General features: G+C 41.5%; 1 protein-coding gene across 1 annotated transcript; it reads left to right on the top strand.

Moving 5' to 3' along the window:
- The first annotated feature begins 12,070 nt into the window (after positions 1-12,070).
- On the top strand, positions 12,071-13,406 carry SF3B5 (splicing factor 3b subunit 5). The gene has a single exon (XM_048299505.1). It carries the CDS (start codon positions 12,291-12,293, stop codon positions 12,549-12,551), a length of 261 nt encoding a protein of 86 aa, XP_048155462.1. The 5' UTR covers positions 12,071-12,290; the 3' UTR covers positions 12,552-13,406.
- Positions 13,407-13,743: the final 337 nt, after the last annotated feature.

The following is a 13,743-nucleotide window of genomic DNA, read 5'->3' as shown; positions in this document are numbered from 1 at the left end:
GATTCTCCACATAAGACTTAGCCCCTTATTGTTCAGAGAGAAGATCATAAATACTTTTGCAATTCAAAATCACAGCCAATCTGTGGGGATACTATGGTCAGTGAGAATGTATTAATGTGAGGTTTGGAAACCTGAATAATGTTCTCTCTGCTGCCCTACACTTTGCTTACTCTTGGGAACGACCCTCCCTGTTGCAGTAAAACTGCATGGCCTGAAAATATGTTATAGGCATAGGAAGAGTTCTTGCTCCCTTTCCTTGATTTTTCTAAGAAAGCCAGCAGTTCTGGGATTTCCAGTGTGAGGAGGATGTTGATGAACTTGAGTGAGTCCAGCAAAGAGTCACCAAGATGGTCACAGGGTTGGAGTGTGTGACCTATAGGGAGAGGCTGAAGGAACCAGGTTTGTTTAGCACAGAAGAGGAAAGATTTAGAGGATCTAACAGCAGCCTTAATGTACTGAAGAGATTACTGATACAACCCAAATGTATGGCAGGAGAATGAGAAACAATGCTCATAATTGGGATAAAGTTCCAATAGGAAATAAAGGAAAAATCCACATTATGAGGGCAATGAAGCACTGGAACAGGAGATTGCCTGAATAAGTTGTTGAATCTCTGTTCTTGGAGATTTTCAAGACCCAGCTGGACAAAGCACAGAGATCAATGTTGGCTCTGAGAGTTGGAGCAGCAGATTGAACAAAATTACTCCCTGACATCTCCTAACGTGTGATTCTAATGTGGTCCAAAATCCACAGCTGTAGAGATCTTGGTGCTGAAAGATCCCTCTAAACAGGAAGCCCTTAAATCCCACATCCTACATACCACAGTGCAAGAACAGTCTGGCTGCTCATGCAGTGCCTGTTAGTGCATGAACAGTGTCTAAGGAAGGCTCATTAGCTGCTGCAGCAACGTCAGCTCTTCACAGGCAATGTTCTCACAGCAACACACCTCCATTTATTGGCTACCGATCTACTGCACTTGTTTTCCTGAAATTTGTTATTTCTAAGGATACATATCTGCAGTTATATAATTTGCAGCTTTCTTTGGAAACAACTCAGTCTTCGCTCAGGTTTCTGGGTAGAGCAATCTCCCCACACTGTCTGTCAGTGCAAGTCACAAAACACGCTTCCCTGGCACCAGCTGGTGGCCTGACGGGGAGCATTGCCAAACTCTTAGGGGATCAGTAGGTGCTGAGGTATATCCCAGATCTTTGTGACTTGGTCAAAGAACTGTAGCAGGCAGTGTCACACTGTAACACATTTGCAGTATATTTCAAGTGATAAGAGGGATTTATTAGAAGCTGACAAGTAATATGCCCATCAGTCTTCAAACCTGTACTACATGGAAATTTTCAGAATCTTACTGCCTGAAGATGAAAGGAGATAGATGTGCCAGTTGTTGAAGGACAATGTTAGACTTGAAAGATGATTTTCCAAGTAACATTAGAAACCCTGCCATACATGTGGCTTTGGTGACAATTAAATTGATGGACTAAGCTAGGTTTTTATGTGACAACAATAATAATATTGCATTACATTTATAAACTATGCTCCACTTCAGGCTCTCTAAACCAATTTGCAAGCAATTACTTTAAAATACTGCTGTGTGTATTGCTACCCATGTATTATAGATGGGAAAGAAATCACAGAAAGTGTCAAAATGCCTAGAGGTGTACAGCAAGTCTTGATCTAACTAGAAGTTGCATCCAAATCCCCTGAGTGCTAGCTCTCTCTTTTCATGAAAAGACTACATGTCTTTTCATGTCTCTGCTTTTCTCTTACAGATATTTTGTTTCTCTAAAGGCTTATGCCTCTGTACAGCCATCTTTCTACCTAAATAATTCTCTCCCCTCAGTAATTTCTTAGGTGTGAATGCTATTCAGGTGACATGGAAAAAACTGTGTGCTACTTAATGAGGCTATGCCAGTTAAAATTAATTGCCAGATTCTGCTCTCAGTGAAGTCAGTGGAAGTTTGAATATGGTATCAAATGAGACAGGCCCAATATTAAAAACTACAGGAAGCATAACATGGAGGATAGGCAGTGGGTTGTTTTCTTACTGGTATAGAGAAGAATCAAAGTTTTTATAAGGATATGTAGTGAGAGGAAAAGGGGAAATGGCTTTAATCTGAAAGAGCGTAGGTTTAGATTAGATATTAGGAAGAAATTCTTTACTCTGAGGGTGGAGAGGCACTGGAACAGGTTGCCCAGAGAAGTTGTGGATGTCCCATCCCTGGAAGTGTTCCAGGCCTGGTTGGATGGATCTTTGATCAACCTGGTGTAGTGAAAGCCGTTCCTGCCCATGGTTGGTGGGGTGGAACTGAATGATCTTTAAGGTCCCTTCCAACCCAAACCATCCTATGAATCAGTGATAAGGATCATGTATCCAGGTGAATGAACAGACCAAATGTGTCCTCTAGCCAATGCCCTTAAGACAAGACAGAAAGCAAAATGAAATTAATTATATAAATGCTCTGGCAGCTGCCTTTGGCAGTTAAAATATTTATTTTTAATGAAATGCTTCCCAGATCCTAGAGACAAGCACAAACTAGCCCCCAGAACTCAGATACTTACACAACTGCAAATCACAACCAGACTTGTTAGTGTCTCATCTTCCTAATGAGCTGATCCAAGAATCCCAACTCTGATGCCCCAAACCTTGCAGAAGAAGGCATTCACACCCAGATACAGGCAGAGTAATTCAAACCCAATAGTACCACACATCTGTAAGAAATGTTTTGTGCTAGTGTACCTTTATTAGAGTACCTTTCTTAGAAAAAAAACTACTACCAAAGGTCTGTCTAAGCCCAAAGGCTGTTTCTTTTACAAGCCATTAATACCACTCAGTAGAAAACTAAAATAGAGGTTGACGGTGACCTGTGTCTCCAGACAGCTGCCCAATAACCAATAGCTGTAGGATTTCTGCGATGAAGGTTGCATTGAAGCATTCAAACAGCTGAAAAGGTGTCGTCAGGGCCAACGCACAAGTTGTTGTTCATATGGAACATATTGGTTGAAGCAATTTAAAAGTGCATTCCGATTCACCCCCACCCCCCTTCCTCCAGCTCATCCTGGGCAAACAGAATTTCATTTTGGGTAAAAAAGTGGAAATTTTCAGATTTGCTACAAAAATGGTAGAGCTCGTTGTAGTTAATGATATAAGCATCTCTGCATACCAGTCAAAATGCAGGTCTCAAAGGAGCTCCTCAGCACAGGATGAGGAGGATGAGAAATGCGTCAGCACACGTGTGGGCTCAGTTCAGACTCTGCTCGAGGATGTAGGAGGAAACAGAAACTTAACTGACAATAAAATTTTCCAAAGGGCTCATTTACCTAGATCAAACCATTTCAGACATAAACAAGGCTCACCTAGAGGTGCTGTGCTGTGCTGTGTTGAGCTGAGTCAGTGAAAAAACCTTCATGGAGAGCTGGAGCAGAGCTGGGTGATGGGCACAGAGCAGTACCAGCAAGGAGCCTGCTCTGACACCAGGTCAGCATGGAGTTTCTGGCAAAGGATTTCATTGTCTGTGTCAAGATCCTCATCTATTTGATTAGGGCAGTGCTTTCCTTTCTTAGTATGGCCATCAAGAGTTAGTGCTTGTAGGTTACTATACAGTCCTCAGAAGAAAGGCTACTGTACTTTCTAATGTGTTTTATAAAGGAAACAGTGACATCCATAAAGTACATGACTGCCCTCAATGTTTTGTTTCCTTTTCTCTCTAGACTTGTGGCTAGCTTTTTCCTTAAGCATGCTTCTGTTTCTTTAGCTGATAGAACATCTGACAAACAACTCTCAATGCAAAGGTTTCTCTAATTCCGCCTGAGCATAAAATATTCTTAGCTAAAAGGCCATTTTCTTCTTCCACAAAACAGCAGTCAAAATAATACACTTGCAGAAAGATTTTGGCTTATGATTTCTATGCCACCATTCTGGAATTCTACACACACATAAAAGATCCACCTTATTTCCTAAACCTAACTTACTATTGAAAATAGTCTTTTAAATAGAGTAATAATAGTCCCTTAAGAAAAGATGAAAAGTACAGATGCTGTTTTTTTGATTCAAACTCCATGGGAAGATCTGTTAGGATCATAATGGTGAATAGTTTTAATAGTGAAGGAAAACACAGATAATTTTTTTCCCCCCTGTGTGAAGGAAGAAGTACTTGGCCTCCTCCCAGGGATTCTGGGAGAAGAACTAAACAGCAAAGTGTATCAGAAGGAGACATTCCATGGGTACCACTGAAATGATTCAAACTGTAATTAACTATCCCTGCTGTCTCAAAATACAGGTGCATGTGCATTTGGGAATGAGAGGAGGATCAAATTACAAACTGAGTCACTCGACAAGCTTGTTTTACCCTTCCAGTTATGCAAGCCAGTTTGTGACTCAGCAGCTATACAAGTCTGTTCTCCAATGGCAAGACAAATCAGTTCTGCAGCTGAGTCATTCAGAGCAGTTCTTTTCACACTGATAAATTCAGCAGTCAGCCATGGTACCGAAAAGATTGTGGAGCCTTTATTACCTATGTGAGATACAATAAATATAGGAGAATAATCTGCAGCTCATCTTCACACAAAGAATTCACTGAATAGGAGAGAAAAAAGCTGTCATGAGATTACACTGACCAATGTTTATGGTCCTTTAACTAAAAGAGACTAGGGTTTTTTTCTGATAGTGTTTTCTGTTGTGTGTTCATCCCTTACTAATAAAAATCACCTGACAACATGCTGTAATTGCAAATGTAGTTTAGAATTAATTTCTTTAATTGTCTTTGACTTTTCTTTCAAGGTTTGCAAATAATTTCCTACATACTTGAGTGTGACAAGGTGTCGTGACAGCTACAGATAGTCACAGATTCATGCACACATTGGCTTGGGAATCTCTGCCCCAACCTGTTCCTCGAAAATGCTGACTTTTTGCTGGCACCAACAATAAGTTTTCCTTAACCTTCAGGCTTGATCCTTTTGAGGTGCCAAGTATGAACGACTGCTGTCAATGGTCCTGGCACTTGAAATACCTAACCTAAGTTCTTAAGTCTACTGGCAGAACCTCTAAACAGTATTTGGAACTTTAAGTGAAGAACCCACAGGTTAGACTGCACTTCTCTTTCTCTGCCTGTTAAAAATACGTCCCATTAATCCTGTTCAAAGCCAGGTGTCTTTATGCCCAGAGGTGAATATCACAGATAGCCGCGATATTTGATATAACAATAGCACCATGAGGCTGTGAACGAGGCCCCACTGGGTGAGTACAAACAGTGTAGGAGAACGTCTTAGCCAAGAGGAGCCATTGTCAAGGTACACAAGGCTGAAAAAGATAGAGAAAAGGGAACAGAGAGTTACAGTTTTCAAATGCTTTCATTTCATACTGAAGGCTTTTCCAAAAATGGGCTGCAATACACAGCTGTATGTGAATACCAAATCATCTGTGCTTCACAGCAGCTATTCTGAGAGTCGCATAAGCAGTCATCAACACGATCTACGCACATCCTGTTGGGGCTCTAGATTACAACCCCAGTGCCAGAAGTTTTCACAATGACTGGTGCTTTTCTTAAAGCCTCTTTCCCTGCAATCAAGTGTGTGAACATTTCAGCTCTAATCTTCTAAAATTAAGTACCTTCAAACATCATAAAAAGAAATACTTTCAAACATTTATGGAGAAAAGCAATTACAAAGTGAAATGCAAACAGAAAAAAAAAGAGAGCAAACAATACACACTATTTAAAAACAATGGCAAAAAATATCCCCACATCTTTGAAAGCTTACTTAAAAATGTCCAGGTTTGGGGGATATTTTTGTCAAATAGCTTTTGGTTTTTGTTGGTTTCAAGGTTCTTAGTCTGCATGGTGCTGAGGAGGTGGGAAGAAATATTACAGTCTAAAAGAGATCTTTTTGCTGTACTCCTTGAATGTTTGCTTTCCAAAATCAGCAATTCTCTTTCAAGCTCTCAAATCACATTCCAAGATGTATAGATGGGATGGTTATCATCATACATTACTAACGTTACCCAGCCCTGACTATAAATAGCTTGCTTCCAGTGGCTTATTCCTCGCCAAGTTTCTACACTCTGGGGTTTTTTTTTATTTTGAGGATCTAGTCAATTAAGCAATTTTCAGCTTGTGACGAATAAGATATTCCCAACAATGAAACCAACAGTCAAAAAGACAATTATTATGAGTTACTAAGAGTTGGGATTTGAACATATTCATTTGTCTATGGTGCTTGGTGTTGTGAAAAATTATGTTCTGTTTGCCTTAAAAGTAATAAACAGCAATACTTTGAAAAAGCTGAAGGTGAGATACGCTTCATCATCTTATTCGTGAGAGCTTTACTTTCACAGTACATGCAAGAGGCTTATGTACATTTCTTATTTCAAATGAGGAAGTTCCCAACCCAGGCTGAGAAACAACTGGTTTATAGCAGCCTTATAGCAGCCTTCCAGTACATAAAGAGGACTTACAAGAAGGTTGGAGAGGGACTTTTTAGCAGGGTGTGTAATGGTAGGACAAGGGGAAAAGGCCTTAAACTGAAGGAGGGTAGACTTAGACTTGATTCTATAATTCTGTGGTGAACTGGTGGTAACTGGTGTGTGCCATTTCCTAGAGACACATGGAAGAGACAGTTATATTCTTCCACCTGCAATGATAGTAATATCCTAAAAATCCATTGCTTCCCCCTCTCTCCTTTGCTGTTTGTCCCACGAGCAATCAGTCTGAAATTTCACAACATGACTTAGTACAACACACACCAAATAGGTGAGCTAATGACTGACTGTTATCAGTGGCTCCATGCTTCTCCTGCTCTTATTTTCTACTTTCACAAACTGACTTGCTATGCACTAACAGATGAGCTGCCCTTGTGCACAATACAGATGATGGATTTTTTTGTCTAGATAAGGGTGATGACACCAATGTCCTCTGTGCTTACTGCAGAGAAGGAGGTGAAATGATGAATACTTGTGCACTATGTGTGTAGTGGAAAGCTGGAGAGAGAAAAGGCTGGCTACAGATAGGCTTCTTGGTACAGAACATTTTTAAATACTGTTCTGAAGAAATCAGTATTTTTGAAACATGATGATTACATGGCAGATAAAAAAAGAAACAGCTGCATTAAGCAGCTTCAAGTCAGACTTAAAAAAAGGAAAGTTGCCTCCTCTGTTCTTCCCTTCCTTGCATATAGAAAGAATACAGTGATATGATACACAAAGCTACTCAATGGCCAGATCAATTTCTTCTAATTTAAGTTTGTGTACATTTCTAATATCTTCTCTAGGGCCTATTTAAAGATGTACCTTTCATCACTGCTACTTTTTTTATACCTTACTGAACACAATTAATAGCTGTATTAAGCTGTGGCAGTTTATCTGGAGTGAATGAAGAAAACACACCAAAGAAAATGGACAGAATACAGCTGCTTCTTGGATAGTCCTGTAGTCTTCCTCAGTTTTGTTGTGTTGACTATTATTACTTCATTTTATTTCCAAATGCATCACAGGAACAAACCTTTCCCATTACAAAAACATGTATGGACACAAGTCCTTTCAATTCACCTGACAGACTATTACTGGCTCTATTTTTAGCCTGAAGAGGTAACTAATCACATTAGTGGACAGGCTTTTATTTTCAAAGTGATGGCTTTGGAATAAAGAACTTCCCTCTAAACAGCAAGTGAGAGCTGCCTCTACCAGGCCTCCGTTGTGCTCCATCTCCCTCCACACCACATTCCTCAGATCACCGCATTATTTCCGAATCTCACCTGTAAGCGCTGTGCTAGTGACCCCTACTGTCTCTCTGCTTTTAGCGTGCTCCTACACCTTGTTAGGAAATTCTCAGGGGCATCTAAATGAAGCTAATTCAATTGTGCTGCGCACCTAAGGCACACAGCTGTTATTCAGACCCATACAGAAGGCGTAGAGCATCACAGTGATAGTCACAAGCAGATGATGGAAGCTACAAGGCCCAGTCTTTGTGATCCCTAAGCTGCTCCTGGGCAAGGCACCGTTAGTGCAGGTCACAGGTCTACTCAGTCTGACAATTCTTCAGCAGTGAATTTCTCTAGCTACAGTCTGATTTAAGAGAATATGATTGATTACGTTGATACAGAGCAGCCTGAAGTGTATGCCTTCAATGGTACGATACACAGTATTTCTTCTTTCTTGATTTTTAAATTCCATATTCTTCCAATCTATAGCTTTGGCAGAGAATCAGCCATACAACCCTAAAAGAAGCTTCCAGATGTTGGAGTATTTATGCACTATAAAATCAAAGCAATAACAAAACACAGTTTCTAGTAGTGGAAGAAACTTTGAAACTTAACCATGCTTGCAAGGGCAGTGTTTCCTCTGTCCCAGCAGCAGCCCAAAGGCTGCAGGTGGCTGCAGTGTGAAGGCATATTCTTACCCTGCAGCAAAATCATGATTCTGACTGCAAGGCAAAGAAATCAGGGCAGTTTACATAAAACAAGGTGGAAAAAGAGACTTGCTTGTGAAAAATGTTTTCCACAGGATCTTTGAGAAAAGCAGCAAAAATGCCTTCCACCTCTTACAGGGCCAAAATAAGGGCTGTCTGAGGCTGACAATGTTGGTAGGCTATAACAACATTTGAGAAACTGCATCACAGTTCATGTGATAGCATGGGAAATGTGAAAAAAACCCCAAAACATGCAATTAGAGAAAGGTAACTTTTCCAGCCTAAAATTGCTAAATGGTAATGTAACCTCTGAAAATAATGATTTAAGAACCCTGTTTTAGCAGAAGCAACATATTTCTAATGAAACACATGCTTTAAAAAAATTCACATGCCACATAGACATGAGGTTTTTATCATTATTTAATTTCCAGCACCATTCCTTCCAGGCTAATGCAACCTGAAACATTTTTACCTCTCTGTATTTGTAGGATAAATCAATATAGTGAAGAACAGAGAAATTTCGGGGAGGCGGGGGGGAGGGGGGAAGGCATGTATCCCCATCTTATCATCTTTCTGGGTGTGTGTTGGATTTATCTATTAAGAGTGTCACATCCTCTTGTTTGCAGAGTGTTTATTCCTCCACTCTTCTACCCAAAGAGTCAGTAGGGAATTCAAAAATTTGGTTGTGTCTTGCAGTGGGCAGCCACTGACACTGTCTTTCTTGTTCCAGCAGCCCCCTCTACCGTCCTTCTCCACATTTCGGAGGAGCAACCAACCGCTCCGTGTTCATGGAAGAAGAATTTTTGCAGGTCCAACCCTGACACCTAGTGGCCTCCGCAGTTCCTTACGTCCTCCCGGTCTCCCCACCTTTTGAAACTTGGCTTGAAAAGATAGAGCATTACTCTCCAAATAAAGAATTTCAGCTCTTAAATCCACACATTTATGCAATTTCCATAAGTAAGCATCCATTTTTGTATATTCTGATAATTATATTTATTGGTATTCAGTACAAAAACCTTGACATAACCCAAAATGTATCTTATTCAGGAATCCTTGTCACACGAGCATATTACCACTGAGCAATAATTCTCTCTCTCTATAGCTGCATCTGCTTTCCCCCACTCATTTAGTATTCCTAAACTTGAAATGAAAGTGCCCAAGTGCAGCCATTCATTTTGTATGGGCCTAACAAGAAAAACAAGGCCCAACAACAGATTTTATTTTTGTATAGAAGAAATGAAGAGAAAGTGAATACAATTGAATATAATTCTTCAAAGCTAGCAGATGGAACTTTTTATTTTTTGAGTGAAATTGAAGTTCAGTAATTACATGTAAATAATTGTCACTTGCTTGTCAGCTGGTAATTTTACTACCTATTTTTTCTTCCTAATATTGGTAAGCTTGTCTGGCAGTCTCAGAGGTTTTTGATCAAAGCCAATATAGAGTGGAGTTTTGGTGTGTTTTTCCAGAACTTTGGATGCTTGAATGCAGCATTTTAATCTGGCCCACTAACAAACATGCTGAAAATTTCAGATTTACGCTTCCCATTCAGGTTTGGAGGGGTTTTTTTGTTTTGTTTTGTTTAGGTTTGGTTTTGTTTGGTTGGTGTTTTATTGCTCTTATTTCATTGGTTTTTTGTTTTGGTTGGCCGGGGGTTTTCTTCTCTCTCTTTTTTCCTTTTTCTTTTCTTTTTTTTAAACTAGAACTCTTATACCTGTTTAATTTAATGCAGTTGCTGCTCCTAGAAACTGCAACATCTGCAAGAGATGGATAAGCTTCTGGGAATCTTTTCTGCTCCAAAGACTGATTATTTTAATCAATACATCTCCTGGTTTCCAAGAGGATACAAAACAGCTTCAAAACAGCTGTGAGGGCAGCCTTATGTGTCACTGTGTTGGCATGGAACATCTGTTAAAAGCTAGCATTATCCTTGCCATCCCACTCTTTAGAAAGATGCCATTTAAAAAAAGAAATGAAAGCTTTCCCATGTTGAGAATGTGTCTTTCTGCATACCAGCATACATAGAAACTCCTAAAGTGTCATGTTTGTTTATTTTTCCTCTCTTGGTCTCTCTGAAAGCAACCACAGAATGCAACTGCTGTATCCAGCTGTGTAATCTGCTTCCAGCTAAGTAAGCCTTGGTAGCAATGACTCAACAGATCCTCATAAAAATAACAGAAATAAAAATTTATAGTCCTCATTTAGCTCTTTGCACTGAAGGGTAAGGACACTTCAGAACATTGTTTTTACATTGCTTTATATGGCCTTGGTTTTATAAGACACTCACTTTCAAACAAGGGGCATAGAATCATCTGGGTTTTCACACAACATTTCTGTGGATTTCTTTTTGGCTACAGGGCATTTACAAGGACAGGAAGAAATAGCTCAGTGTCCTACTGAAAATTTTCTGGCAATGTGTCTTTCCTATTTTAAAACAAATTATTAAAAACACTACTATCATATGAAAGCATGAATCATTTAATGCATTTTAAACTTAACATTATGTAAGCTCTTGAACAGAGCTGAAAAAAACTTCCATTATGGTGGATAATAAAATTTATTTTAAGTTTGACTTTGACCAAAAGAAGATAGACAACACAAGTTATATTTTCTGTGGGTTTTATATGTGCTTATGGATTTAACATTCAGATAAAATAGTACTTGCACTGTCAAAAAATCATTTTCAACATTAATATTTAATTTTGACTTAACCCCCCTGATCCTGCTCAGCTCCACAGACTGCCTGGGAAATAGTAACTCAGAGCTCTTCACCTTACAAAGGAACAGGGATGGGACCTACAGGACTTTCCTCAGTTGTACGTAGCAGAAGTAACCTCACCAAGCTTCTTATTTTGGGAGGACCTGCAAATGCTGTGCCCTCTTCAGCCCTTCTCTACGTGGGCTTATATGAGAGTGACCACAGAAGGTGCTGTATTGCCCTCTCACCAAGCAAAGGGCTAACGAAAAGGGGTGTTGTGCTGCTCTAGGCACCTCCTGGGTGGTTTTGTGGTAGCTTTTTCTTTCTCCAGAGCCAGGCTTCCCATGTCACTTACTTGGGAAGCAACTCTGAGTTGCGGTTTATACAGAGACAGTGCCAGGAGCTGGGATTAAGCTGTGCCCTGAAGCGTGAGCCTCGCGGCTTTGCTTTCCTGTTTTCTGACACCTTCTGGCAGGAGAGACTTTCTGATGTTCCCCATGATCCACTACGTGGGTATTTCCTAGCCAGGTGGGACGGTGCATGTCCCTTGGATTCCAGGTGAATTGAGCAGTATCAAAGCTGTTCCTTTGCTTTACGAATTAACGGGGGCTCGAGGCTTTAGACCGAGGCTCAGTTGAGCATCTGGCTCAGTCTGAGTCGCAGCCCCGTACCCGTGCTCAGAATACGAGATCAGATCTGGAGCCAGCCCTCAACCCTCACGTACGTGCTTTGAAATAACTCTGTGTTACAGATGCCGGCCCGGCCTTGTAACTACCTCTTGTCTTACTATGGATTATCTAACTGACGTGACCGGACCGGGAGTAAATTATGTTATTACGATATCAATATTTAATCATGCCGGGGCCCAGCCCCCGGCCGCGGCGGAGAGGAGACTACAACTCCCAGGAGGCCCTTCCCGGCGCGCTCCCGTCGGGCACCGCGGCAGGAAAGGCGGCGGGAAGCGCTGCTGCGCCCGCCGGAAGAGATCCCGGCGCCGAGACCTGTCCGCGTCTCCCAGGCCCTTCCGCGTCTCCCAGGCCCTTCCGCGTCTCCCAGGCCCTTTCGCGTCTCCCAGGCCCTTCCGCGCCGCCCAGGCCCCTCCGCGCCGCCGAGACCCGACCCCAGCGCCCAGGCCCTTCCTCCCCGCCCGCCATCGCGCACTCCGCCCGCCCGCCCGCCGCGCCATGACGGACCGCTACACTATCCACAGCCAGCTGGAACACCTGCAGTCCAAGTACATCGGCACGGGGCACGCCGACACCACCAAGTGGGAGTGGCTGGTGAACCAGCACCGGGACTCGTACTGCTCCTACATGGGCCACTTCGACCTGCTCAACTACTTCGCCATCGCCGAGAACGAGAGCAAGGCGCGCGTCCGCTTCAACCTGATGGAGAAGATGCTGCAGCCCTGCGGGCCGCCCGCCGACAAGCCCGACGAGTCCTGACCTCCGTCCTCCTGGTCCCGGCCCTCTCTCCTGTGTGGTTCCCGCCAAGGACTGACCGGGAGAAGTCTCGCAAAATGCCTGCTTCTGGACTCTGACTGTGCGGTCGTTCGCATTTTCTCAAGTGGAAAATAATAAAGCTTACTGGGCATTCCTAATGTTTGGTTTTGTAGTCTCCTTGTAAGAGCTTTTTGTTCCCAAAGGAGTGCTGGTACTCGGTATTTAGCGTTTCGTTGCAACCATCCGAGGTGCGAGTCTCGGATACTCCCACACAGCATTTTCCTGGCATGATGGATTGATGCTTGCTTGCAAAACTCAGTTTTTAGGGGAGAGAGAGGAAGTTTGTTGGTACTCAAGGGGTTTGATTTCTCGGTACCATTATTGTGTGTAATGGTTTGTGGTATAGCATAAGTCAGTTCCTCTAGTACTTTAAAACTCCAAATTGGTATTTCTTTAAACACCGTTTTCTTGCTTCATCTTTCTTGTACTTTAGAATTTTTCAAACCTTGATTCTTTTTGATGCAACTTTGCTACATTTTTTCCCCCTAATGCTTTCTAGTAACCTAGCATTTTAATTTTTTCTGCATTACATCAAGCAAAGACATTAATACTGGGCTGGCCTGTGTTAATATGGAATAAGAATATAAGGGTTAGTCCCTTTAGAAGTAAAACGGTTTGACATGATGCAGTCTTAGATCAGATTGCATACTGAACTGATGTTGATTCAGATTTGTCTTTTAAAATAGGCATTTTGTTCACTTACAGTTAAAATAAATTTTGAGTTCCAATGGATGGAAAGGCCTCAGACCAAAACTGTGAGATATGTTGCTTGGAGAAATAAAATGCTCTCATTTCTGACATGTTTGTTTGTATTAACGTTGGAGGGGAAAGTGCAGTGTTTTGTGGTCCTATTAAGACACTATGCAAGCTTATTGATTATTTTCTGAAATTGGTGATCTCTAGTCAGTACATCTGTCCTTTGAAGAATTTGAAGATGGCATTTTTCAAACTTTGTTGCACGTAATAAGATGAGGGCATGGGTGAAGTGGACTGAAAGAAATTTTACCTGCAAGTTTTGTGAGGAACTACTTCATTTTCCAATAAATAAGGCGAATACGTAGAAAACTGGTTTTCAATTTGCCTGCAAGCTGGTGCAGGTAATTTGAAGAGCATCTGTTCCTCACATACTGAGGAA

This window comes from Corvus hawaiiensis, chromosome 3, assembly GCF_020740725.1.
Source record: "Corvus hawaiiensis isolate bCorHaw1 chromosome 3, bCorHaw1.pri.cur, whole genome shotgun sequence".
Lineage (NCBI taxonomy): Eukaryota > Metazoa > Chordata > Aves > Passeriformes > Corvidae > Corvus > Corvus hawaiiensis.
The sequence above is the reverse complement of the archived record's forward strand: the minus strand, read 5'-3'. Positions and strand labels throughout refer to the sequence as shown.